At 41.1% G+C, this 24,215-nt stretch overlaps 2 protein-coding genes across 12 annotated transcripts in view; one reads left to right on the top strand and one right to left on the bottom strand.

Moving 5' to 3' along the window:
- The window catches only part of cabin1 (calcineurin binding protein 1), a 35,068-nt gene extending 19,921 nt beyond the window's left edge, over positions 1-15,147 (bottom strand). For 4 of the 11 annotated variants that reach the window (XM_068566917.1, XM_068566919.1, XM_068566918.1 and 1 more), the window contains exons 1-31: positions 14,976-15,147; positions 14,317-14,375; positions 14,122-14,214; positions 13,888-14,001; positions 13,122-13,256; positions 12,813-12,993; positions 12,575-12,704; positions 12,312-12,461; positions 11,853-12,160; positions 11,559-11,736; positions 11,333-11,466; positions 10,567-10,784; positions 10,266-10,338; positions 9,906-10,096; positions 9,664-9,801; positions 9,276-9,464; positions 8,940-9,182; positions 8,678-8,831; positions 8,467-8,582; positions 8,068-8,229; positions 6,744-6,950; positions 6,451-6,596; positions 6,027-6,288; positions 5,644-5,814; positions 4,568-4,657; positions 4,275-4,435; positions 3,965-4,176; positions 1,915-1,968; positions 1,743-1,808; positions 810-989; positions 218-612 (exon numbers count right to left, since the gene is read on the bottom strand). In XM_068566917.1, the coding sequence (XP_068423018.1) occupies positions 218-612; positions 810-989; positions 1,743-1,808; positions 1,915-1,968; positions 3,965-4,176; positions 4,275-4,435; positions 4,568-4,657; positions 5,644-5,814; positions 6,027-6,288; positions 6,451-6,596; positions 6,744-6,950; positions 8,068-8,229; positions 8,467-8,582; positions 8,678-8,831; positions 8,940-9,182; positions 9,276-9,464; positions 9,664-9,801; positions 9,906-10,096; positions 10,266-10,338; positions 10,567-10,784; positions 11,333-11,466; positions 11,559-11,736; positions 11,853-12,160; positions 12,312-12,461; positions 12,575-12,704; positions 12,813-12,993; positions 13,122-13,256; positions 13,888-14,001; positions 14,122-14,214; positions 14,317-14,319 (4,854 nt within the window). In that variant the 5' untranslated portion in view covers positions 14,320-14,375; positions 14,976-15,147. The remainder of the gene's footprint in view (positions 1-217; positions 613-809; positions 990-1,742; positions 1,809-1,914; positions 1,969-3,964; positions 4,177-4,274; positions 4,436-4,567; positions 4,658-5,643; positions 5,815-6,026; positions 6,289-6,450; positions 6,597-6,743; positions 6,951-8,067; positions 8,230-8,466; positions 8,583-8,677; positions 8,832-8,939; positions 9,183-9,275; positions 9,465-9,663; positions 9,802-9,905; positions 10,097-10,265; positions 10,339-10,566; positions 10,785-11,332; positions 11,467-11,558; positions 11,737-11,852; positions 12,161-12,311; positions 12,462-12,574; positions 12,705-12,812; positions 12,994-13,121; positions 13,257-13,887; positions 14,002-14,121; positions 14,215-14,316; positions 14,376-14,975) is intronic. The other 7 variants (XM_068566921.1, XM_068566928.1, XM_068566922.1 and 4 more) reach the window with 5 other exon arrangements.
- LOC137779293 (neurofilament light polypeptide-like) lies at positions 14,529-19,097 on the top strand. Its single transcript, XM_068566929.1, has 5 exons — positions 14,529-14,797; positions 16,083-17,423; positions 17,585-17,709; positions 17,828-18,297; positions 18,385-19,097. The coding sequence occupies exons 2-5, from the start codon at positions 16,287-16,289 to the stop codon at positions 18,582-18,584; spliced, it is 1,932 nt and encodes a 643-aa protein (XP_068423030.1). The 5' UTR covers positions 14,529-14,797; positions 16,083-16,286; the 3' UTR covers positions 18,585-19,097.
- The last annotated feature ends 5,118 nt before the right edge of the window (positions 19,098-24,215 follow it).

The following is a 24,215-nucleotide window of genomic DNA, read 5'->3' as shown; positions in this document are numbered from 1 at the left end:
ACCCAATAGCTATTGCAGCCCTGATACACATGTCACTTAAATAATCAAATTTAATGTTAATTTGAATTTTAAGGAAATTGCATGGATTATTAGCAAGCCTCATTACATATCATCATTATTGACAGGGGATACTGATTAGAGGTGTATTGCTTAGGTTTAATGTATGACTTGAGAATAAGAATGGACTTGTGCCAACAATTAACAGGGGTGGACTGACCTGATGGGTCTTGCTGTTGGTGTAGAAGAAGGCCAGGCGATAGAGACTCTTGTAGTGCTGAGGGAAGCGGCCAAGGCAGAGAAATAGAGCGCCGACGCACATTTCCACCAGCATTCGTCTCTGATCTCTGGGCTCTGTGGGCAGGGCTTTGGGAACCTCGATCACCTCAGCTGGGGGCTCTGGTTTTTTTTTCCCCTCACTGGCTGGGGTTTGGGAAGCAGCCTGTTGAGAGTGGGGTGGCTTTGGAGGGGTGGATAGGACTGCCAGAGCATGAGAGCAAGGTTCCACAGAGACCTTGGGCTCTGAAGCCTCAGGGAGTGTCACCACCACAGCTTCTACTACTTCCTGGACAACCTTTTCTTCCGCCTGGGTGCCAGAATGTTCTCCATGTGACACTGAATCAGGATATAAATAAAAAACTTTAGGACTTGAGTTTTGCGTGTTGGACCAGTGTTCTGGTTGCTTAATATGGAGCATTTTAACATCAAGACTATCATCTGACTATAGTTTTTGTGCACATTTAAATATGGTACAATGTGATGGCACAGGTAAACGCAGCAAGACAAGAGCTGTCATTTAAGTCCAAGTGTACCTGTGTCCTCAGATGCAAACTGTCCGTCCTTCACAGGGGTCGTCCTTTCTGATGAGGACGAACTGGCTTTCCCAGAAGCAGGTTTGTGGTTGCTGTCTTGTGAGCTGGTGGGATCTGTGAAGGCATCCTGGGTGGAGTTGGAGTCAGAGAGAATCACTACCTCACTGTCCTGACTGCGCTCTGCCAAAACAAAAAAAACATCGTGGGTCATGCCACCAGTTGTATGGCCCCAGATCAAGACAAATTAGTTCAGCCTTTGTGAATATCATAGATACATTTTGTCCGAAAAGTGGGGGTTTACGAACTTCTTTAAAAGAAAATGTATTATACTGTAATTCTCTTTGGGACAATCTGTCATTGGTCAATAAATTAAGATTACAGTATTACAGTATGACTTTCAACCAATTATCCAAAATGTGTTATGGCAAACATTAACAGCATGCTGCGTTTGCCTTTTTAAGCTACAACTATTTTTTTTGAATGCCAAACATTGCCTGGTATAATGTGGGGAAAAATATACATGTACAATTATGAAACAAGAATAGGTGAATGAGCCACAATTAATAACTGATTGTTGCATCCTAAATGACACATTGTTATAAAAAGGAGCGACGGTTTGTTTTTGTAACTGGTCCAAAACCAAAATGCCAGCATTCCTCTTAATTGCCATGTTGTGCAGCCTCAGCAAAAATACAGTCCTTGGCAGGGAGCTCTAACTAACAGAATCAGAGGGGCAATACACTTTTGCTATTTCAGTAAATAATGCACACAGGGGACTTTGGAAAACAGACTCAGTCATGAGTTAACAGCACAGTTAGTATGATACGATAAGGTTTGTGTAAACTGACAACTGTGTGCTCCCACAAGAATGCACTTCATTTTGAATTAAAAACATAGCCTCTTTAAGAGTTTGGTGGGTTTGAAGAGCAGTACCATTCAGGGAAGCCAGCCACATGGAAGACCTGGGCAGGCAGTAATCATGGTCAAACTCTGGTGAGGCTGTTGAAGATATGGGGAGCTGGTTTTAAAATAATATCAAAAGAAATCTGTATCTCTGAATTTATATTTAAAAATCTGCAATTTCCCTCAAAAATAAATAAATTACCTTTCTTGACAACTGAATACAGATTCGATGCCTCTCTCCTTGAAAATGTTGAACCTGATTCAGACACAAATATCTATAAGTGCAGTGCAAGCATTTCTGAAGATCAATATTTTTTCACAGAAACAGAAAAAATAAGGCCTGTGATATCATCCGTGGATACAACCCAGAGCTGCCTAATTAGCAGAGCAGGAAAGACACTCATAGCACACCGTAGTTTTGCCCAAAAGACTATTGGGCACCCAGGGAAAATACTTCAAATTGTGTAAATGAGGAACAGATCATAAAAAGGAGCATTTTTATAGATAATTATTAGATAAAAGATTGTCTGAATCAGGTCCCACACTATTGTCACCTTGCCGTCCTTTAAGCAGGACTCAAGCCAGAACAATTGGACCCATACAAGCAAACATGTGCATGGAGGAGGATTTTCACCTGCAAATAACAGGCTAGCAACATTCTTCTTGGCTTGACATTTTTTTACACTAATTGGCCATCATTGGAAATTATATCCAATTAGTGAAACACAGCAACATATATGAGTCACTAGATTTTGAAATATTGAAAAAGTTTGACTTTTTGTCAAATTGAACCCACACCAAACTTAAATAGGATGTAACCACATGATACACCAGACAATAAAGTGAAGTGTGATAAAGGACTGACTTTGTCCAGTCGTGGAGACATTCACCCCATTAGAACTACATGCATATAAAATGGCAAAGCAGGTGGTAAAAGCAAGCAGGCAAAGAGGTAGCAGGCAGGTAGGTAGGTAGGTAGGAAGGAATCTGGAAAGGGTGACAAAACTGGCAACATGGGCAATATGGCTGCGTTATTTGCACATTCAAGCTAAACATGACACATGGGGAAGGTGAACAGATGTCACGTTTTTGTCAAATGGGAAAAAAGTGTTTTCTCCAAACAGCATTTAGGCTTTTGTTTCACAATACTCTGCACAGAGTAGCAAGTAATACAGAATCTTAACTTGGATTCCTGAAGCCTAAATCCAGGCTGCTTTAATTCAATATGTAAGTATATGACTGTTTTCTGTAAATTCTGAGATGGAAAATACTACTGTAACTCTCAAACTGATTGTCGAACAAAGACAATTACCATTTTAACACTGCAAGTACAAGAGTGTACACACACACACACACGTACACACACAATGTACATCCAACACATCATTCATGCCACTATTAAGTCTATTTTTCAAAAACAGTAATTTTCTATTTTCACATTCAGAAAAGTACAAATCTATGAGGATTGTATAACACTAAAAGCTTTCCTTTATATCTACCATGTCGAAGTCTGTAGTTTTTGCTGATGCAATTTGTATAATATATGTGCTTGTGTGTGGTTGGCTTGCTGGTTTGTTGTGAGTCTCATCTCTCTTAATTTGTTTTGCTGTACTCAAAGGCTTCTTGCAAAACAGATTTTAACGTCAATAATTTACCTGATTAAATACAGTTTCTAATAATAAGGCTTGCTGATAGATATATAAAATCAGTTTATTCAGGACTTGGTTCCTGTTAGTAGTGCTCTGGATTAGAATCAGGAATCTCTGGAAAATGCAAACCACTCCATTTAACCAACATACAGTGAAGCAACAATCAGGATTGTTAAGAATTTGCTGGGATGTCTCCACGATGGTATAGGCTTAATGAAGTTACAAAAAGGCAACAATTATAACATTAGGAGTCAATATGATTTGCAAGAAAACACACACACACACACACACACACACACACACACACACACACACACACACACACACACACACACACACACACACACACACACACACACACACACACACACACACACACACACACGCTTCTTCAGGCATAGCAAATTAGTCAAATAATCAGAAGCCATATTGCCCATTTTACCACATCCCAATCACCCAGTGCATGGGGATCATTGAAACTGAAACCAAAGCCATTAAGCATGGTGATTAGCAATCTGAGCACTCCCCAGTGGGCTTCCTGTCTCAGTGCAGAAAGGGTAAAGAGCCCAACCCCAGAGACAGTGTCTAGGACTGGGACTGTACCATCAGCCTGCTGCTCCTCATTCCGCTGCTGCTGCCACTGCTGCCGTCGGAGTGTTTTGCGTTTGGCGTAATCATGGTCAAACGGCGTGGCCACATAAGGCGGGGATGTCAGACCTGGGGTGGCAGCTGACATGTGGGAGGAGCTAAGGACGTTTCCTATGCAAACTGACGAGCAATTAAAGTCTTCATCCATCATGGAAGGGGGTTTCTCCCTGCAATTAACAAAAACAGCGTTGAGAATTAATGTTCAGGCGTGAGACTGAATGTTTTTTTTGTAATTCCTGCTGGATTATAGTTCTCTGTAACTTACTTTTCAAGGGACCGAGGCATGCTCGGCATGCTCTTCTCTTCCCCCCTAGCAAATGGCCCAGTAGCGGCTTCAACCAGCAAATTAAAAAAGAGCTCGTGTTCCTGATCAGGTACATCCCCCTCTAACAGTTTTAGAGTGGTGGCGCTGAGACGGAAATGCAACTAGAAGAAAGAAGTTGGGAAAAAAATGACTTGTGCACAATGTCTTTAAATGTGAATGCTTTCATACAGTTATCAAACCTAACATAATCAATGTGACACAATGAGAAGCTATACAGGCAACATGTAGTTTACCTCAAGGGCCTCCATGGCCAGGTCAGGAGGATTATGGTAATGTATTTTTCGGGGGTACCTAGCAGCTTCCTCATGCAGATAGTGGGCAGCCTATAAATATAAAGAGGAGAGAGTGTTACCAACCCAACCCAATCCAATCACCTGGCAATACAAATTAACAGGTCAAATGGCAGTAAGGAGTGCACTAAGAAGTAGAAGACAGTCATTCACGTGTTCAAACTGCCCCACTCATTCTCTGCTGACCTCCATGACATTAATCATACAGGTTCATCTGCCTCTAAGGATCTAATCAGAACAACAGAGCGATGACTAACTCCATACATTGTTCTCTCTCGGAAAAAAAACATCTTGCGAGGGCGGAAGCTCAGCGATCTTTGTTTCTGTAGGCGGGTTATGAAACAACTCCTGGGAGAGCAAGAAAAATGTCTGCAATTAACCAAAAGATTATTCCAGTTCTTTTAACTACAGTCATTATTTCCCTGGTTTTTATCATCATCCAAAGCAACTTACCTAAATAAATTAATAAATTATTGCCCATTAAATTGTAGTATGTTTCTCAACAGGGAAAAACACGTCCAGGTTGTTACTGCAAAACTTCAACCTCAAGGAAATTGATTAATTTGGAAATCAGACACTGTATTTTGGTCACATTTTAGAGTGTATTTCGGTGTTTAACGGAAATAACCTTTGAAGCATAAAGAAACCTATCTTTCTATAAGTGTCCTGTGATAAAGCAGTATCCCTAGTAATTATAAAATCAGTAATCAGGATGGTGAGAATAATCAAATGAAAGCAAATGAAATATCCTTTGAAAGATTTTACAGCCAGAGCCTTAATAGAGCAACAAACATAGTCAATCATATCGAGCATACGGCCGAATCGCCGCACTGCCGTTATATGGCAGTTACAGCTGAAAAAATTACCATGGAAGCACAACACCCAACTTTTGCTTCCCCATCAGGTATGCACTGTTGTGGCTGTTTGCACTGTTAGTTGCGAGTTGTAGGCTCAGTCGCTGCCATGGGAGAGTTGTGAGTTCTTCATTATTATTAAACCTGTAACCTGAAATTGTTTACCTTTTTGTAAAGCTGCAGATATTCCACAGGAGGTTGTTTGCGTTTCTCTGCTATCTTCCCGAGCATGTAGTGAATGAGCCACTCTTCTTCGTCACTGTCACCCTCACAACGGGAAGCTCCCTGGAAACACTGAAACGCTGTCGCCAACATGGAGTCTCTTCTTTCTTCCATCTGAAACAACACACAGTGGAGCCTTCATGAGTAATTTAGCTCAAGGCAAAGGATCCATTTACTCCACAACAAATTCATGTGTGGAACGAGCAAGAGTGACAGGATGGATGAGACATCTGTTTAGCGCACATGTGGAAAAACTGAAAAGGGGATTTAACACAAACTGACAGGGAATACATATCACAAGATAACTTTGTTAACGTGTCTCTTACCTGTTTAACCACCTCTGGGGGGAGCTCTTTGCGCCACTGCTTAAGCTGCCTTGAAGCAAATGTGTGCAGCGCATATGAAATGGTGCCGTACTCGATCCACAGAGACAGGTTGGAGCTGTCTATTACCAGGGCCCTCTTAAAGCAGTTGAGCACTGCCTGGGAGTGTTTCCATATCGGAACGTCGCTTTTCAGTTCATTGGAGTTAAGCTTTTCCTGAATACGACTGGCCCTGGCTAAAGCCATACCTGCCCAGGAGTCAAACCTGAGGAAAAATACATGTTTCTAGTGAAGTCATTGCACTTGATGTATTATGGTGAAATGCAAGATGACAAACTTTTATTTAACATTCATTTGCTAACATTTGTAATATAAGCAGATGGTTTGTAATGTGCACAAACATTGACAGTGAAGGGAAATTAGCTACCTGTTGGGACACACACATATGTCATGCATATAGAACTTGATGGCTTTGGACTGCTCCTTGTTCTTGAAATGGTAATCAGCCAGCAGGTAGTAGATCTCATTAATGATCGGAGGGGCGGGAGCACTGCCCTCAGGAAGACACGGGGCCTTAAAGAGATCAAAATTCAATAACGCTTTAATAAATCCAGATTTACAAGAAAGTTAAGAGTGACAAATCAAGAGCAAGTTTTAAAACTTGTTAGGATTTCTGAGTCACTGTTCTTTCTCACATTCAGTGAGGGCCCACCAACTGACCTTTTCTGTCATGCCCTCAATGTAGGCAGCCACTTCGTCCATGGTGAGAATGGGGGTGTCACTTGTGGGGGCGATGCCAGCAAACCTCCTCAGCAGATTGGCCAATTCTGCAGACACCGTGCTGGTCTTGTAGCTGTCAAACTCAGGCAGTGACTTCGGTTTGAAATACTGGAACATGAAGAGGGCATCACACCACAGTAGCTCAACCTGCAAAACAAAGAATGAATCCACAGGAAACATGGGTGTCACAGTCCATTGTATAATACACAGCACCAGAGAAAAGTTGTGGGATCAAGATCTCCCGGCTTGTACTGTGTTTTCATGATTAAAGTCAGAATACAGTCATCTCTATGCACTGATACACAACTGTGGAAATGACACCCACCTGGTGGCTGGACACATGCACTACAAAAATACAAGCGCTTCATCACATTGTCATGTGATATTGACTCAGAGTTTGACATCTTTTAAAATTAGATCAAATCTAGCTATACAGATGCTAGATTAGCTAAACATCTTTGCATTAAGGGTTTCTTGAAAACAGCTTGAAGAGGTGGTGACAGAAGTGGATAAGTGCTGCAGAACCGATTGTGCTTGTATGTTGTTGATCTGAAATACGTTAACATTTTTCACTCAGTGAATTAAAATAAAAGCTTGGCTGCATTGGAGTTTTTTTTTTGCAATTTAGATTACAAAATGTATATTGGTTAAAATAAAAAGGAGCAAGCATGGCTGAGATTAACTTTTGCAGTATGCAACTAAATGAATTAATTTCCGAGCAGCAGTCGCTTCAAGTTCATAAAACTAATAACTAGGGGTGCACAATTATGGCCAAAATGCTAATCACGATTATATTTGATATATTGATTTTAGTGATAAAATGATTTGATTGCACTTTCACAGTTAAATTAACAGAGCACTGCGCTCACTTCTGTGTTTTGCTACATTCCTACTAATGTACAAATCTTTGCAACAAAAGAGGACTAAAAAGAAGGCTAAAAATTAATATACAGTACATTACTCTTCTACTCTGGACTGCAGGCTCACTTTCATGTTAGTTTTGCTGAGGCTGTACGTGGCATGATAACTGAACCATCTTGATTGCACCCTGCTGGCTATCAGTTAAGAAAGTGCTTGATTTAATATGCTGCAGGGCTTTCTGAGCGTAGGACGCATTATTAGATGTAAGTATCACAGTCAATCATGTTCATTTAATTGTGGGAAGCCAAATTCCTGATAGTGATTACTATTTGATGAACTGTGCCACCATCCTCATTACAATATATTAATTCAAAGGCATGACCAGAGAGACAGAGTTAGTGACCTGTGGAGATGAGTGGTCCTCAAGGTAGCGGGCCTTGCTCTTCTTACTGGGGTAGGCGTAGAGACAGAAAAAGCACTGTTCCAAGGCCATCTCCAACTCCTCTTTATAGGGATGAGAGTCATTGATGGAAGAGGCTGTGACCTCTTTTTTCAAAACTTGAACCTATAACAAACATAAAAGTAAAGCTGTCAAACTGTTCAATTTTTACCACAAATGCATTTAGTTTCTTACACAAATAAATAGGTCAGGTCTACATATGATTTTTGTAAACAGTTAAAAGCATAAATGGATAATCAATACAATATTTAAATTAAGAAAGCAAATATGCAAGATGTGCTTTCACATGCAGCTTTGGTCAGAATACAGTACAGGCAGAGAAAAGTCTTCAAACAGACTTACATAGAACTTGAGGAGTGCACCGTCTGAGTTGCAGCACAAGGAGCGCCGGCCAAGATACTCATGGGCTGTATTCAGAAGCATCAGGGACGAGGGCAGCATTGGAGTGTCTGAGGCTTCTGAAAAACACTCGAAAGGGTCATTCGGTGTGACAACTACCATGGCATAAACACCAAGGGGAACCCAGAGGCATGAAAGCAAGAAGTCAACAAACCTTCATCATCCCCTACAGATATATGCTGTCGTAGCATACAGTTAAAAGCAGCCTCCTCATGTTTAATAATGCGATACAAAAGGATCCAAGGCAGAACTGAGAAGAAATAAGGCTCCTTCGGCTCGTCAGAGACGTTCATGCTCAGATCGATCAGCTAAAAAACACAAAAACAGCCACACAATAGATAGATCAGTTTCTTTTTTAAGTGTCACTTTAACAGATGTTTTAGGAAACTAAATAGTTCCTTCGGCTCACTTCTTACCTGAATCAGATTGTTTGCTAGTCGAGCCATACTAGAGAAGTGGGAGACATTGCTTAGGATCTCTGTGTGCTTGATGAAGCAGATTTCGGTGCCATCCAGCAACTTTCCAATAGTACTGACCCACTCCTCCTTACTAGGGGGAGAGTTGTTTGGAGCAGAGTTGAGCTGCTGCAGGGCTTCATTCAGAGCTAACTCGCTGCACTCAAAACATTGCTGGTAATCTTGCAGCTTCAATAGTGCATTCTAGACCAGAGAGAGACAAAATTCAGTGTCAACTGTAACACATTTAATATACATACATATAGGTTCAGTCAATATTGTTGTAGTACTTCCAACCTGTAGTAGCATCAGCTGAGCAGGCCTCTCTGGTGCTGAGCTCACGAACTCCAGAGGTTTACTCCGATTGCCATAATTAAGAGTGGGCTGCAGCAGGCGCACAACAGAGTCAAAGTCTGCAGACTCAAAGAGGCGCTGGATCTCCTCCAAAGACTGACAACGCTCCAGAGACTTCAGCCTCTTGTCGATCTGTCCATGGGGATGGAGACAAATCAAAAAAAAAAAAAAACACAGTCAAAACAGCTAGAAGTTTTTCGTGGTTCTTGCAAAAAAAAAAAAAGATTTATCAAGTATGGACTGGCAACATTTTCAAGTTGTATTAGTCGTGAAAGCATTTAATTTCTAAAACCATAATATTATGTTGGGAATACGGGTTAAGGACACGGACCTCCTCCACAGAGATGGCTGCATCTACACGAAGGTTTGGCAGGCTGATGGTGTAATGTTTTCCTTCAGAGCTCTTTGGTTTGCTTTGCAACAAACCAACACAGACATCATAGCTCTCCAGGGCCAACTCCATGTCTCCCTGACAAAAGACCAAAAAAAAAGTCACATCTGGCTGAGCCGAGTAGGGAAGGGCTTGTATAATCAAAAGTTAAGCAAAAAAAAACAACACAATATAGACTTTACCTGCAGGGCCAAGAATCGGGCTTTGAGCCAGTAGACGCGAACCATGACATCCAGCCAGTCGATCTCAAACAGGTCTCTTTGGGATGACCCCAAGGCCAGAAGTAACAAATCACTTTGGAAGTGCTGCCCAGGGAGTTCAGAGTCAGCTGCATCACTGCTGGGACAAATGCTGCTGCTTCTTCTTGGAGACACTAGACGAGGAAAGATGTACAACAGATTTATGACTTTTTTTTTGTTAAAAACTTAGTCAGTGGTGCTAAATACTGTTTATCTTTAAAATACTGCAGTCCAGTAGTGTAATCAAACAACCATGTTTTGTCCAAATCCAATCAGAAATGATTGGTTAGCTAAGGTACTTACCAGTCTTCCCTTTGTTGTGTATCCATTGCTCCAACTGCAACTCCATGCACGCCAAGCTCATTGCCAACATTTCCTGTAAATGTAGCAGATATAGAATTCATCAGAAGTTTTTGTCAGGGCAAAATATAAATCAAACTTTGATGACAAAATTTAAATAGTATATAGTTATGACCCTTGTTCAAATTCAAGAAGTATGTAGCTATTCCAAAACTGTATCCAGAGTGAGTCTCACCCGTTTAACACAATCTTTATATAAATGACATTTAAATGTAAGTATTTAACTGGTTTTCTTGTCATTTACCCGAATGTGTTGGTTGCTGCAGTCCCGAAGCAGAGGGTTAGGAAGACCACAGCTGTACTTCCTCCAGGTTTGATGGACCTCCAGGACCACAGCAGTCAGCCCCCGAGGCCACTCCACTGTGAACTTCTGACCCACGGCTTTCAGATAGCCCATCATCACATCCAGTAAACCACCATTGGTCATATTATTGAGCAGGAAGTTGTGGACATTCTGTTGCTCTATAGAAGAGAAAGCACAGTTTGTTTATAGGGTTGGGCAAAAATTCATTAAGATGATTTATCGTTTTTCAATGGGAACATATTGTGATGAAAATCATATATTCAGATATAATATGATTGACAATTATTGTCTAAATTGTGTTTAACAAGCACATAGAAGCTAAAATTCCTAAACTGTTATGTCTGGTTGTGTTTGACCACTCAGTTAAATGCTATTCCCACACAGTGTATATAGTGTAACGGTGTATTAGTTAAAAGGGTTTAAATTTTTTTTTTAAATTAAGTTCTTTATAAAATTGAAACACAATAATGTTGTCAAGATTTATTTAACACAGAATATTTTTAAAAATAGGCAAATTGTTAATTATTAATTATATTGCAAGAAGGAATGCTATATCGGGATATCTAGTGATATCATCATTGAGATATAAAATTACCTGTATCATGATAGAAGATTTAGGCCATATTGCCAGCCCTATTTGTTAATATGACAAAACAGCAATATGGCACATCCGTGCATTATAAATACATATCCACAATGCACATACCAGATTCCATGTATTCAACCGAGTCAGTAGGCAGGCAACTCCCATGTAGCGGCTGCATGTCCTCTTTCCTATCGCACTGAGTGTCCGGATTACTCAAACTCTCATCATCATTATCAGGATCAAACTTCTTTAGCCTAAAAAAAACAACAAAAAACAGTTTTTAACCAACAAAACTATAAAGAGTTATTTTTTCATGCATTATATATTTGCCTTAATGTAAAGATACCTGGAAGGCAGGTATTTAAAAAGCAGCTCCTGAAAATCAATCTTCTCCTCCTTCTTGCATTTTGTGTTTCGAACACGTGCCGAGCGCCGCTTGGCTGTCTCCCCACTATCTTCTACAACTCGTTTCCTTTTTGGAGCCTTCTTTACTTTATCGGTTAATGAAACTTCTATTGCTGTCACTGTGAACACACAGTAGGTTAAAAAAATGAAATACATAAAATCGTACAGAATATTAGTTATAGAGTGGCATACGTGCATATAATAACAGAGAAACTCCTCTTTATAAAGAACTTACCAATTGGGGGAGAGGAGGTGGTGACCTCCACAGTGGTCTGGGCTGGAGTAATTTGAGGTTGAGTGCTGGGTTGGGGCAGCACTGCTGGCTCAGGGAGGGCCATTGGCGGCAGAGATGAGCTAGGGCTGCTGCTCAGCACTGTGGTCTGTCCCATACCGACAGGGCTGCTGGGTTGGGGGAGGTTCTGGAGAAAGTTTGGGTCACGGTACTCTGACAAATCAATTCTGCGGCCAAGACTTGGACGAGGTGGCTCACATGTGGTCTGATGTCTGTACATTGCAAGAAGGCTTTCCCCCACCTGCTTCCATCTAAAATACAAGAGTTGATTCATATTAGCTCAACTTGTTTTTAGCAATGACACACACGCACACTTTATTATTATAAAGTACTAATTGGTCTATACTAAGAAAGACAAATAACATAGGATCAAATGTAACAACAAAATGTAAAATAACTCACGAGAGGCAGCGGATGGGCTGAACCAGGACAAGGTCAGGTTTTGGTTCAGAGTGAGAGAGAGCCTGTCTGCGCTTCCGTAACTCCAGTGCCTCCTCCAAGATGGATTTGCTTTCTTCCATCTCCACTTCCACATAGTGAATAGACATATCACTGCAAATGACCCACAGCACAGAAGTTTGTCAGGGATGTGAAAGCATAGTGCTGCAGCTTGAGCATATTCTTAAGAAATGGAGAATTAAAAAAAAAAAGTGAGCTGGCTTCACCATTTTATGAACATCTGCATTGTGTCCCTCTTCAGACAGGGCTGCTCCTTAAATATTTTCTCCTTCAACACCAGGCCTTTAGTGTAACAATGATCCCTCTCTAATGCTTTCGCAATAAAGTATAAACAGCCTGGAAAATGTATACAGATGATAGTTAGTTTTCTTTATATACTTGAAGTTTTGCACTGGTAATGAGAGAGGACATACAGCAAGGAGCTTATGATGATAGATTGCATACAGGTGTAGTCACTGAGGGTGTAGAGAATAGTGATGAGGTTGTCCAGGCAGGGCCAGTGGTCTGGGTTACAGTGCAATCCCTCCTCAAAGGCATGTCGAGCCAGAGGAACGCGCACCAGTCTCACGGCCACCTGACCAATTTTGTACCACATGTTCACGTCAGTGGAATCCAACATAACTGCCTGAGAAAAGAACAGAGCAGATACAGTATATGGTTTGAACACTCACTTATTTACAAAGTAAAAATAAAGCATTGAGGAGCACAAAGCTGTAAAAAAGCCAACAATGATTAAACTGGCACTTGTTTTACCTCTAAATAAAATTCCATAGCAGTCTCCAGATCTTCCCGCAATGCAGCCATAGTAGCCAAGTTTTTAAAAGTAGAATATTTCAACATCAGTCCGGGATGCTTGAGACCCACTTTCTGATCATCAGTGGGCAGGGCCTAAAATAAATAAATAGACAAATAGACAAATAGACAGATAGACAGACAGATAGATAGACAGATAGACAGATAGACAAGATAGATAGATAGATAGATAGATAGATAGATAGATAGATAGATAGATAGATAGATAGATAGATAGATACTTTATTAATCCCCAAGGGGAACTATTAGAGGATATATCAGATTTGGCATCAACACAGTGTAATACATGTTTACTTTAAGACCTAAAGTAATACAAAGGAAAGCATATCAATAGTACAAAACTGAGAACAAATTAGCATATCCAACCAAACAAGAAACTTAACAAGCAAAGACTATTTTAGCATCAGTTCCTGAAATGAATATACAAGTTCAGAGGAAGTAAAAAAACAAAGGACTGCTAAATGTGGTAGAAGTAGCTGACCCATGAATACTGATCAGTATTTAATTGTTCTAATTGTCTGCTAAATGGGAATTATGCTATCATGAAGGTAAATTACAGTATTTTAAAATCAGAAAGCCCTGCCATTCCTGGATACCATGCAGAATTCAGTCATCACCAAAATAAAAAGCAACAAAACAGGGTGTGTTAAAGTGATTTTGTGAGAACATTACGGCATTGCCAGGACTATAGACTGTGATATTTTACCTCTTTGAGCAGTGGAGTTTTGAGGAGCTCATGATATGCCTGGGCAGATTCCACAAACTTGTCATGTTTTTGCAGATCTAAAGCTTTGTGATATAAAGCAAATGCTTCGGCTTCCTGCAGACAGAAATAGAAAAAACATTAGAGAACTTCTTTACAACTCCAGAAGAAAAGAAAAAAACGTCTGCATCAGCGGATAGGCCTAGACTTGCTGATTCATCTGCATATTGTCAGCACCTGAGCCTCTTTTGTCCGACTCTTGCTACTTCTCAAGGGGTCTTGAGACTCATCCGCAGCTGTCGAAGCAGCATTCAGTGCTGCTATGCGAATCTGTGGAATACAAAAAAAGAGGCAGATATATAACCGATGAAGGAGGGTTTGTAACTACTGCTACGAAACAGATACTGAAGATGAACTCATTTAAAGCCTTACCATCGTAATATGTAGCACGCAGACCTTCTAGCTTCACAGCTTTTAACTGTTAATTAGCTCTAAAGAAATGTACGGAAACCAAACAAAGAGAAGTTAAAAGCAGGCAAGACAACAATTCAGCAAAACATATTACGTAAAAAAACATTTAGTTGCCATGACCAGAAAAAAAAAATCACACACAAAGACTTGCTCTCTTTTATTTACCAAATCCAGCCCAGCCCCTACAACGTTTATTCATTTTGAGTAACGAGTGTGCAGTGTATATGCGACAGCTTGTCTGACTGAATAAACCGCAACTCGACAACGAGAAGACCAATGCAACCTGCTGGAGTCGGCCGATATCCCTAGACACCATTTCTAATCGAGAAGGTGTTGAGACCGACTAATTCAGCTGAACCTTAGCATGCTTAGCTTAGCTCTGCTGTGGGAGCTGTAACGTTCACATTGTAAAGCTTCATTGGTAAACTCCACGAGCCAGGTGGTATGTAAGTTATATATAACTCTCTCTCTCTCTCTCTCTCTCTGGCAAACGTAAGCAAATCCAACTGCTAACCGCTACCGTCAGATGGCTGACATTAGCTGACACATTACACGAGCTAACGTTAGCTCACGTTATTGTTTTACCGGGTGTCCATCACTCGCAAAGCTGAGCGACTTACCGTTCATCCCCGTTTCAACTGCAGTTGTATCGTCGCTGCTAACTAACCTACTACAACTAAAACAAATCTAAAAACACTGCTGTCACTTGTGGAAATGTGACACAAACGAGCACAAAGCAAGTTTGTAACTTCATGTATTCTCCATCCTTTGTTATTGTAAACGTTACGAGTGTTTGCGTCACAGCGCGACACCCGCCAATTAGTAAAGTCGTCCCTCATTGGTCAATACGATGGGGGTGTATTTATGTGACCAATCATACGTTACGTTATTGGGTGAAACCACAGTACCAACTACTAAAATGACATATACCACTAAGGTAAACGCTTTGAAATTGCTAATTGCAATATTAAAAAAAACACGATATAGACCTGTACATTTGGTAACACTGAAAACACAGTTACAACATATTAAACAGTACAGATATTAGCCTGTAGTAATGTGTGGAAATACTCTTAACTTATTGAAGCGCCAAAAAAGACACTGTCATGCGTAATGTCACGGCTATTAAAGTACAAAGGGGATGAAGTCGTCAGCCTTCATAAAGGAAAAATATCCATTTGCCTTTTCTGCAGCATTTTCGGAAAGATACGCGTGTTCATGCTGATAAATGAAACCTGTGACATTTAAAAATATTATACATTTATTCAACAGTATGAGCTGAATAAAGGAATAACCAGGCAGTATCAGTGTACTTTGCTATTTACAAGTATTGTCAGCATGACGTGTGACCTGTATGGTATCACGATAACCACGAGAGGGCAAACTTTTAATTTATAAACCAGTACAAATGTGTTGTCTAAGATTTAGGTGTATTTATATAATGGCAGGATTTACCAAGTTTGGTATTTAGCTGATTTGCTTGTAATGACTTACTTTTACATTTAATTTTGATACTTAGATCATAATTATATGTTTAATAATATCCTTTATAACACATCAAACAGATGATGCAAAACAAAGCAAGCTTTTTTCTTCTCTTCCAACCGACAGTATTTTAAGAGAAGTTTCATGGCAGATACATTATGTCTTTGTCAGGATTTATTGAGGCAAATTTTGACAACTTCTGCAGTTTTTAGGAGTAACAGTGTCTACTGTTTTGTCCTCAGTGACCCTCTCTGTTGCAGTGCCTTGTTGCTCCACCACTTATCCCCGCCTCCGCCATCCCCCACACTCATCCTCAGTCACCCCACCCCATATCTCTCCCTTGGCTGAGACTGACTTGCTGGCACCATTATCATTTCCTTCTGTCAGCATGCCTGCAAAAAATAGCTTACGTCACAGTCATTACTGGCTCTATAAAAGCCAGTGTAATGCAGATTCACTGTGCAGTCAACCCAGCTATATTCCCAGACATAGGGCAGGCCGTTTCTCAAGTCATGACTTCCACCAGCATTGGCTCTTACTTCCCTTCTACTTACAAGAGGAGAGTAGTTGTGCGCAATGCAGGATATGCAGCTGGAGGGGGAATAGGATCTAGGTCTGCCTACTCCAGCCACGCTGCCCCAATAACTTCCTATGCATCTTCCCGCAGAAGTTATCCAACACAGAGCCGAGCTTTTTCCAGCTACTCCTCTGTGCTTTCTGCTCCAGTGTCTGCAGCTGTCACCGAGCTTCGCCTTGACCAAGCAGCCCAGGTTAGCTCTGAGTTCAAAGTACTCAGGACCCAGGAGAAGGCTGAGCTGCAGGACCTGAATGACCGTTTCATCAGCTTCATTGAGAGGGTCCATGAACTGGAACAGCAGAACAAGTTGTTGGAGACTGAACTTCTGCTGCTCAGGCAGAGGCACACTGAGCCATCCAACCTTCGGGCCCTGTATGAGCATGAGATCCGCCAGCTCCGTGCTGCTGTAGAAGAGGCCCAGAATGAGAAGCAAGCAGCTCAGAACCACAAGGATGAGATGGAGGATGCCTTTAGTAACATGCAAAAACACTATGAAGATGAAGTCCTTGGCAGAGAGGAATCAGAGGGCAGGCTCATGGATGCCAGGAAGGAAGCAGATGAGGCTGCACTGGGCAGGGCTGAGCTGGAGAAACGAGTTGGGAACGTGCTGGATGAGCTGGCCTTCCGAAAGCGTCTTTGTGAAAGTGAGATTGCAGAGCTGCAGGCCCAAATACAGTACAGCGCAGATGTGTCAGTGGAGATGGAGGTTGCCAAACCTGACCTATCCGCTGCTCTCCGTGACATCCGTGTTCAGTATGAGAAGCTGGCACATCAAAACCGTCAGTCAGCTGAGGAATGGTTCGGCAACAAGGTAAATGTGATGACAGTTGGCACTTCTCGCAAAACAGAGAGCGCACGTAATGCCAAAGACGAGGCATCAGAATACCGCCGGCTTCTCAAAGCCAGGAGTCTGGAGATTGATGCCGGTCGTGGGATGAATCAAGCTCTTGAAAACCAACTGCAGGACGTGGAGGAAAAACAGAGTGCTGAGATCTCTGCCCTGCAGGTGAGTAACAGAAAAAAACTGAAATAAAGGGACAGCCTTGAATTATTTCCATCATAAAATGATTGCAGTAATGCCAGTGGGGCCAGTTATAGACCACATAGTAATACCCTAAAGATTAAGAGACGCATAAGGTTCCACTAACATGTCACTTTTCTCTACAGGATACAATAAGTCAACTGGAGGATGAGTTGAGAGCAAACAAGAATGACATGGCTCACTACTTGAAAGATTATCAGGACCTCTTGAATGTAAAGATGGCCTTGGATATCGAGATTGCGGCCTACAGGTACATGTCTTTTACACTTTACAGTGTTTTTAAATTCTCTTGTAAATCAAATGAATACATCAGCACCAACAATTCTGCATCTCATTTTTTTTACGTCATATCTTGCCTAATTTGTTAGGAAGCTCCTTGAGGGAGAGGAGAGCCGTCTGAGTGTGGCTGGACCAGGGTCCTTCAACGTTTACTCCCACGCCATGTACGCTGCTCCATCCTATGGAAGAACACAGTTCTCCCTGCAGTCTCAGCTGAGCTCTGCAGCTCCGTACCTGATGAGCTCCCGCTTCTATACTTCATCACTCTCCACAGAGGAAACAATATCCGCAAGCCAAGCACAGCAGGCTGAGTCCAGCCCTTCTCACAAAGAGGAGGAGGAAGAGCAGGAGGAGGAGGAGGAAGAGGAGGAGGGGGACAAGGGAGATGTGGGGGAGGAGAGAGAGGAGGTAGAGCAGGAGGAGCAGGAGGAGGAAGCCGAGGAGGAGGAAGAGGACGCAGAGGAAGGTCAGGGAGAAGAGGGGGAGGATGAGAAAGAGGAGGCAGCAGTAGAGGAGGAGGAAAAACAAGATGAGGGAGAAGAAGAAGCAGATGGAGAAGGTTAGTGTGTTTAATTTATATGTGCATATGTGTAGTAGTAAATTCATTCTAACTTGTATCTTCCCTCACATGGTCTTTGAAATGAAGAGGGTGAGGCAGCAGATGGGGAAGAAGATGTTGAGGATGGAGGAGAAGAGATCCCACCTCAAGAAGAGAAGAATGCTGTGCCGAAAGAAGAAGAGGGTGATGAAGTGGGTGAGAAGGAAGAGGAGGAAACTAAAAAACAAGAAGATGTGGAGGCCGAAGAGAAATGTGGAAAAACAACAGATGATAAAGTTAAAATGTAAATGCTTTAAAAATGCCTGCTAGCAGTATAGCTGGATGATGTATTTCCTGGTGCTCTATATGTACAAAGATATATCTCTAATTGAAAGCAAAAATCTCTTGAATATAGAAGACAACATGTGCAACTTGAGTGACCAACAGCATGTGTGCAAACTGTATCAGCAAAGAAATGTAACATTAAAAAAACAAATCAGATAGTATGTAATATGTGTCTGAGATAGAAATTCTGCTTTGAGGAGATTTGTTTGCAACCCTAACACCTCTGTGCTTTAAACTCACCAAGACATGCCTGCAGACTCTCTGTATGTGCAATACCCAGTTTGAAATGCCTTACTCCAAGCCCTCACTTAGTGCTTTAAACCCATGATGTGCTGCATTGAACTCTAATAAAGCCTTGAAGCCTTGTCAACTCAAAACAGGCTTTTCATTTGTAAAGAAGTGTCACAAATGAACATATTAGCAGAAAGTTTTAGTCAATGTCCAAGCGCTCACTTGCACAAGCAAGAATAAATAGATTTACTCGTGAATTTCTTTCAGAATATTCCTTTCTCACCAGAATGCTAATGAAGGTCAATTAATGGAAAAAGAACATAGATGGTAGCCAAAGAGCCCTCGGTTCTATCCATATTGATAAATCAGTCTAAATTCACTTGAGAGGAGGGCGACAGCAAACCAGCAAAGTCAGCAAGTCTGGATTGTTGAAGGTTCTTTCAGCAAAATACACCAGACCCACCTTTGAAATGAAAAATACACAAAAAACAAACAGTATTAGGTTTCTCATTTTTTAACATGACCTGCCAATAAACCTCATTCAATTTCTCTTGACTTTGCTAAACCACATTCTAGGTGAAAAAATCTCAAGTCATCAGGTTGTCTCTGGCCTGATGGGCCTGTAGTCTCTTTGTGATCAGCGAGCTGACACCAGAGCTTTTCCTGCTGCCTCACCCACATCCACATCACTGTCCATAAATCAGGACGCACTGAAACCTTTATGACTCAGCTAGTCTGCTGCACCAAAGAATCTGGCCAAGTGTCAACTCACGCAGGACAGCAGTAGAGAGAGGAGGAGGAGACAGGAGGAGAGTGAGCAATTTCATTATGGAGAGAGGCCGAGGCAGAATTGTGTGGGTGTGTGTGTGTGTGTGTGTGTGTGTGTATGAAGGGGGGGGGGGGGTGATGGGGAGATAGAGAGAAAGAGGAGAAGCAGAAAAATACCTTGCTGCACTAAACCTTGACAGAGGACAGACTGTTTTTACCCAGCAAAAAGGGTGGCGAGACCAGGGGCTTCCTTTAGGCATCTGCAGAGCTGCAATCCCTATCACACAAATACCCCCCCCCCCCCCCCCCCCCTCTGACCCCCCTCCACACGCATACACAGACACAGTTGCTTCTGTTTAGTGTGTGACAGCAGCACACTTTGTAACATTGCATTATCTTATAACTGTAACAATTGCACATAATTCCACATTTTCTAAATGTGGTACGTGTTCTGGACAATCTCGCATGTGTCAAAACAAGGCCCTAAACTGTATTCAATCTCCTCTCCTGTCCTCATTTTCTGAGCTCAATTATCCTTCTCTGTCTGTAAGACCAGCCCCGGCCGAAAGGAGCACTCAATTTAATAACTCGAGAAATTCTACTTGAATTGAATTTGGCTCCACTCCCTCACACGATTCACCACTCAAAGATATAGCAATACTGCAAAGGTTTGCTTATTGATTTAAAAGTACACCAGTGATGCACTACAGGCATGATTTTAATACACAAAGCCCCTGCAGACAAAATACTGAAGTGATAGAGCTCTTTATATATATACTCCCTTAGGTACTCATAATGTATTACTCATGTCATAGCTATGGCTTCAAAAGTATGCGTGTGTGTGTGTGTGTGTTTGTGTGTGTGTGTGTGTGTGTGTGTGTGTGTGTGTGTGTGTGTGTGTGTGTGTGTGTGTTGGCTTGTGGGCACGGTGAGACACAGATCCTCGGAAAATGTAGCACATCAAAGCAAAGCTGTATTATTTTTTTATTACATTTTACCTCTCAGATATTGAGTTTCATCCCCTCTTTCATTTGACATATTTGCGCTGTACGGACTGGTATATAAATCCTATAACTCCCTCTTCCTCTTGTGGGCATCCACTATGTCAGACGAAAGGAGGCCCATCATTGAAGCCCTCTGAGACCTCCCAGATATAAGATGTTTTGATGAAAAACAAGTTGCTGAATGCACAGCAGGACATCTCAGCAGCAGCACTTGTTAAAACTATTAGTATTGTACTGTATGTGTACAGTTAGTTTTCAACATAAATGTTTCTGTTTGACTTCTATAGAGAACCTTTAAAGTCATAACCCATTCTAGACCGTATGATTATACTCGTGGCTTCACAAAATGAAATCACCACACCTAAATACAACTAATGTAAAAAAAAAAACCTTTTCCAAAAACAACAACTCTTTGACATATATACCTAGAATTTAACAGCAGGTTGTCGAAAAAACAAATCATGAAACAAGACAAGGTTTTCCATTTCAACAAATGCATATTGTATTTCAGGAGGATACACAGTACAATGATTGACTGTTTGGACTTAATGTCAGAAATCTCATCTGTTGACCAGGGTGGCATCAACCCTGGTTGTTACTTTTGTACTCACATGAGAACATTTCAGTTCACAACCAAATTGGTGCTGACGACAAATGTTGCACTTTACTCAGAAGTAGGCGCATGCAGTAGAGAAGCATATTTACATTATATCTTTTAATGGATGTATGAAGGGAATAGAATCACGAAGAGTTCGTGATTTTCAGGTTGTTTTGGAAAGATGATACTTTCACCTTGAGAAAAGCGCTTGTCTTCCTGAATGTTTTTATATTTGTACTATATGTGGGTGTGGGCACTCATCTCAGACTGTTCAGGCTCCGGTTCAGACAGTGAGGGTGGTCATACCGCAGTCTGCCTTTTTGGTTGTCAGACAGCCACGCTTTGTCTCCACAAAGAAAAGGGAGTCTGAGATAAGAGTTGTGGCTCCCTCTGCTGATCTCGGAAAATCGCCTAATTAAAAGCTTTGTCAAACAAGCTTTCACATTGGCCTGGAAGACAGCATGCAGAGGCTATTTCATTAAAAATTGTGACTCTCTCACACTAAAAATATGTACTTGGGTTTTCTCTGGTGTGCACATTAAGTTTGCAAATTGCCTTGTGTGCCCACTACAGGGTTAAGGATGCTTCACTGACTCAGATGGAGACAAATATGGATACCTCGGGGCACATCCTTTCTCATGCATCACAACCTGGAAATGAGATGTTCGACTTATAAATGTGCTAATCCTAACATACTTGCGTTAACACTATATATGTCCTGCTGTCGTGTCTGTATTCCTGTAGGCTAAAAGTGAAACCTTTCTGTGCAAAATACCACGCTATCTAACAAGGCTGTACCTTTCTCACGTCAAAGGATATATCACACGCTGAGTAAATGCACAGGCATTCATAAATGTGTGAATATACATAGAAATATGAACAGCTTGCACCATGACACAGTGAGCATGGCGACACAGAATCTGACGTCTGTAACATTTTGTAGAAAAGCTTGGATATTGCTTCACAAAAGGTCAAGAGCAAATCCACTTCTGCCTCAGAATGTTGAGCCCTCGTGCCCAGATAGTGCATTGATCTATCTGCACAACATTGCAGGATCAGGTTATTACCTGAATCTGCTGCCAGACAGCCAGGTAGATGCTGAGGCCCACTTTGCCTTTGGCGTCATGCGGTCCTGGCAGTGGACCCATAAATCCATTATGTCTTTTGTCTGCTTTTGCCTCAGGAATTGAACACTTCAGTGGGGCTACGATCAGTATTTAGAGCCACTCAGCAGTCTCTAAAGGATTGTAGTTCATCATCATAGAAATCACGGTTCCCTGAGTTTAGTCGTGTCTGCCACGGAAGTCAGCCACTGAATAACATTGGAGTCAAGTCCTGTCAAGCTTTATTCAAATAGTTCATTTCATACATATGGATGCATGATGCGCTTTATCTTTTTGCATTCAAAAGAAATAAAACACACAGGCCCATGCACTCAAGCATGTACGCTCACTAGCTAATCAAATGCTAGAGTATAGGAAGGTGGATGGTAAATAGGCAATATCATTTATGTTATTTCAGCTGTCTGTCAAGCTGAATGTTCATTCATAATGTATCTGTTTGTTAAGACACTCAGAGACCCCTAGGCGGACAAAAACAGACACAAACAATAACTTCATCTACAATAACTCCAGTCCACTTGTATCACACCACTTTTTCACTTTCACATGCAAAAAGTGAGAGCAATCAAGTGCACCTGCTTCGATTTACTTTGCACATCTGCACATGTTTTAAAAATTTTTTTTTTTACTAACATTACTAAGATAGAGTTACGAGTGATAACTTAAGTTTCATAGAAGCATATATTCAAAATGCCACGTCACAACAAAATATAACCCATCCTTGAGGTCCTACCAGTGACAGTCTACAGTATGCAATACCACACAGCAGTCAGGTGATGGCAATATTGTATTCCTTTTTGCCGATTTGATTGTTTTTAACATTTACAATAAAAGCTCAATATTTGATGAGAAGTGTGAGAGAATTTTCCATGGGAATGAAGAGAATCAGAGGTGAAAAGGGCATGAGTAGTTTTGAAGTTCTCTCACAACAAATTCCATTAAAGCTCAGCCAGAAATAGGTCACAATAATCATGTGGAACAGTCAAAGCCATAACCTTAGAATTCTACATACAGCTGCAAAATACATTTATAGTACCTGATTTTCAGGATGAGCTTGTCAATGTGTTGGAATCCTTGAGCTTTGGGAGCTTTGTCAAACAAAAGGCCGACACTAAATACATTGGGTTAGAAGAAAAAGGCAAAGTGTGACACATTTATGCTTCTAAGTAACCTTTTGTATTGTGTGGTGAAAAAGGCATCAAATGAAAAAATGTTATTGAATTTTTGAATTGAATTGAATACTTTATTGTCATTGTCAAAAGAGTCATTTTTTTTTAGTGATTAAAGTTTGGCCAGCAAGAAAAGCTCAATGGTATTTTGGAGTTGCCATAATGGACATCACCCTGCCAAATAACAAAAGCATTGGATAGCTGAACATTATTGACAGCACCATTTGGCTGACAGCAACAGCAGAAAACACACGCACACACACGAACACACACGCATGATGGGCAAACAAAAGGCTAAGTGGGCTACCAGATTTCAGTCAGCAGCTGTAAATTAATTCATCTGCAGGGAAAGAGGGTGGTGGGCGTTATGTGTGTTTTTCTGGCCTTGTTGAAATGACATTTAAATTAAAGTCAATATAGCCTCATTGATGGACGTGACAAATGATTTCTATTGTTTTGGTCATACTTCAATTTCCTTCTACGAACCGTTATACTATGCACCGTTTTTACAAATCCAGCTTTATGAGAGTATAACTAGTCCCAGCAGGTTTAGTACATTTTTGCTGACTTTATGTCTCATTTAAACAAGTCAATGTGAGGAGCTGTATGAAGTTTGCCATTCAATCTCATTCCAAATTAAACAATAACCTGCTAATAACTTATTTATGACAGACCAGTGATTTATAACTCATGGTTTCAATTA

This window comes from Clinocottus analis, unplaced genomic scaffold (assembly GCF_023055335.1).
Source record: "Clinocottus analis isolate CAN_PGR_092001 unplaced genomic scaffold, fCliAna1.0.p SCAF_7, whole genome shotgun sequence".
NCBI classification, from domain to species: domain Eukaryota; kingdom Metazoa; phylum Chordata; class Actinopteri; order Perciformes; family Cottidae; genus Clinocottus; species Clinocottus analis.
The sequence above is the reverse complement of the archived record's forward strand: the minus strand, read 5'-3'. Positions and strand labels throughout refer to the sequence as shown.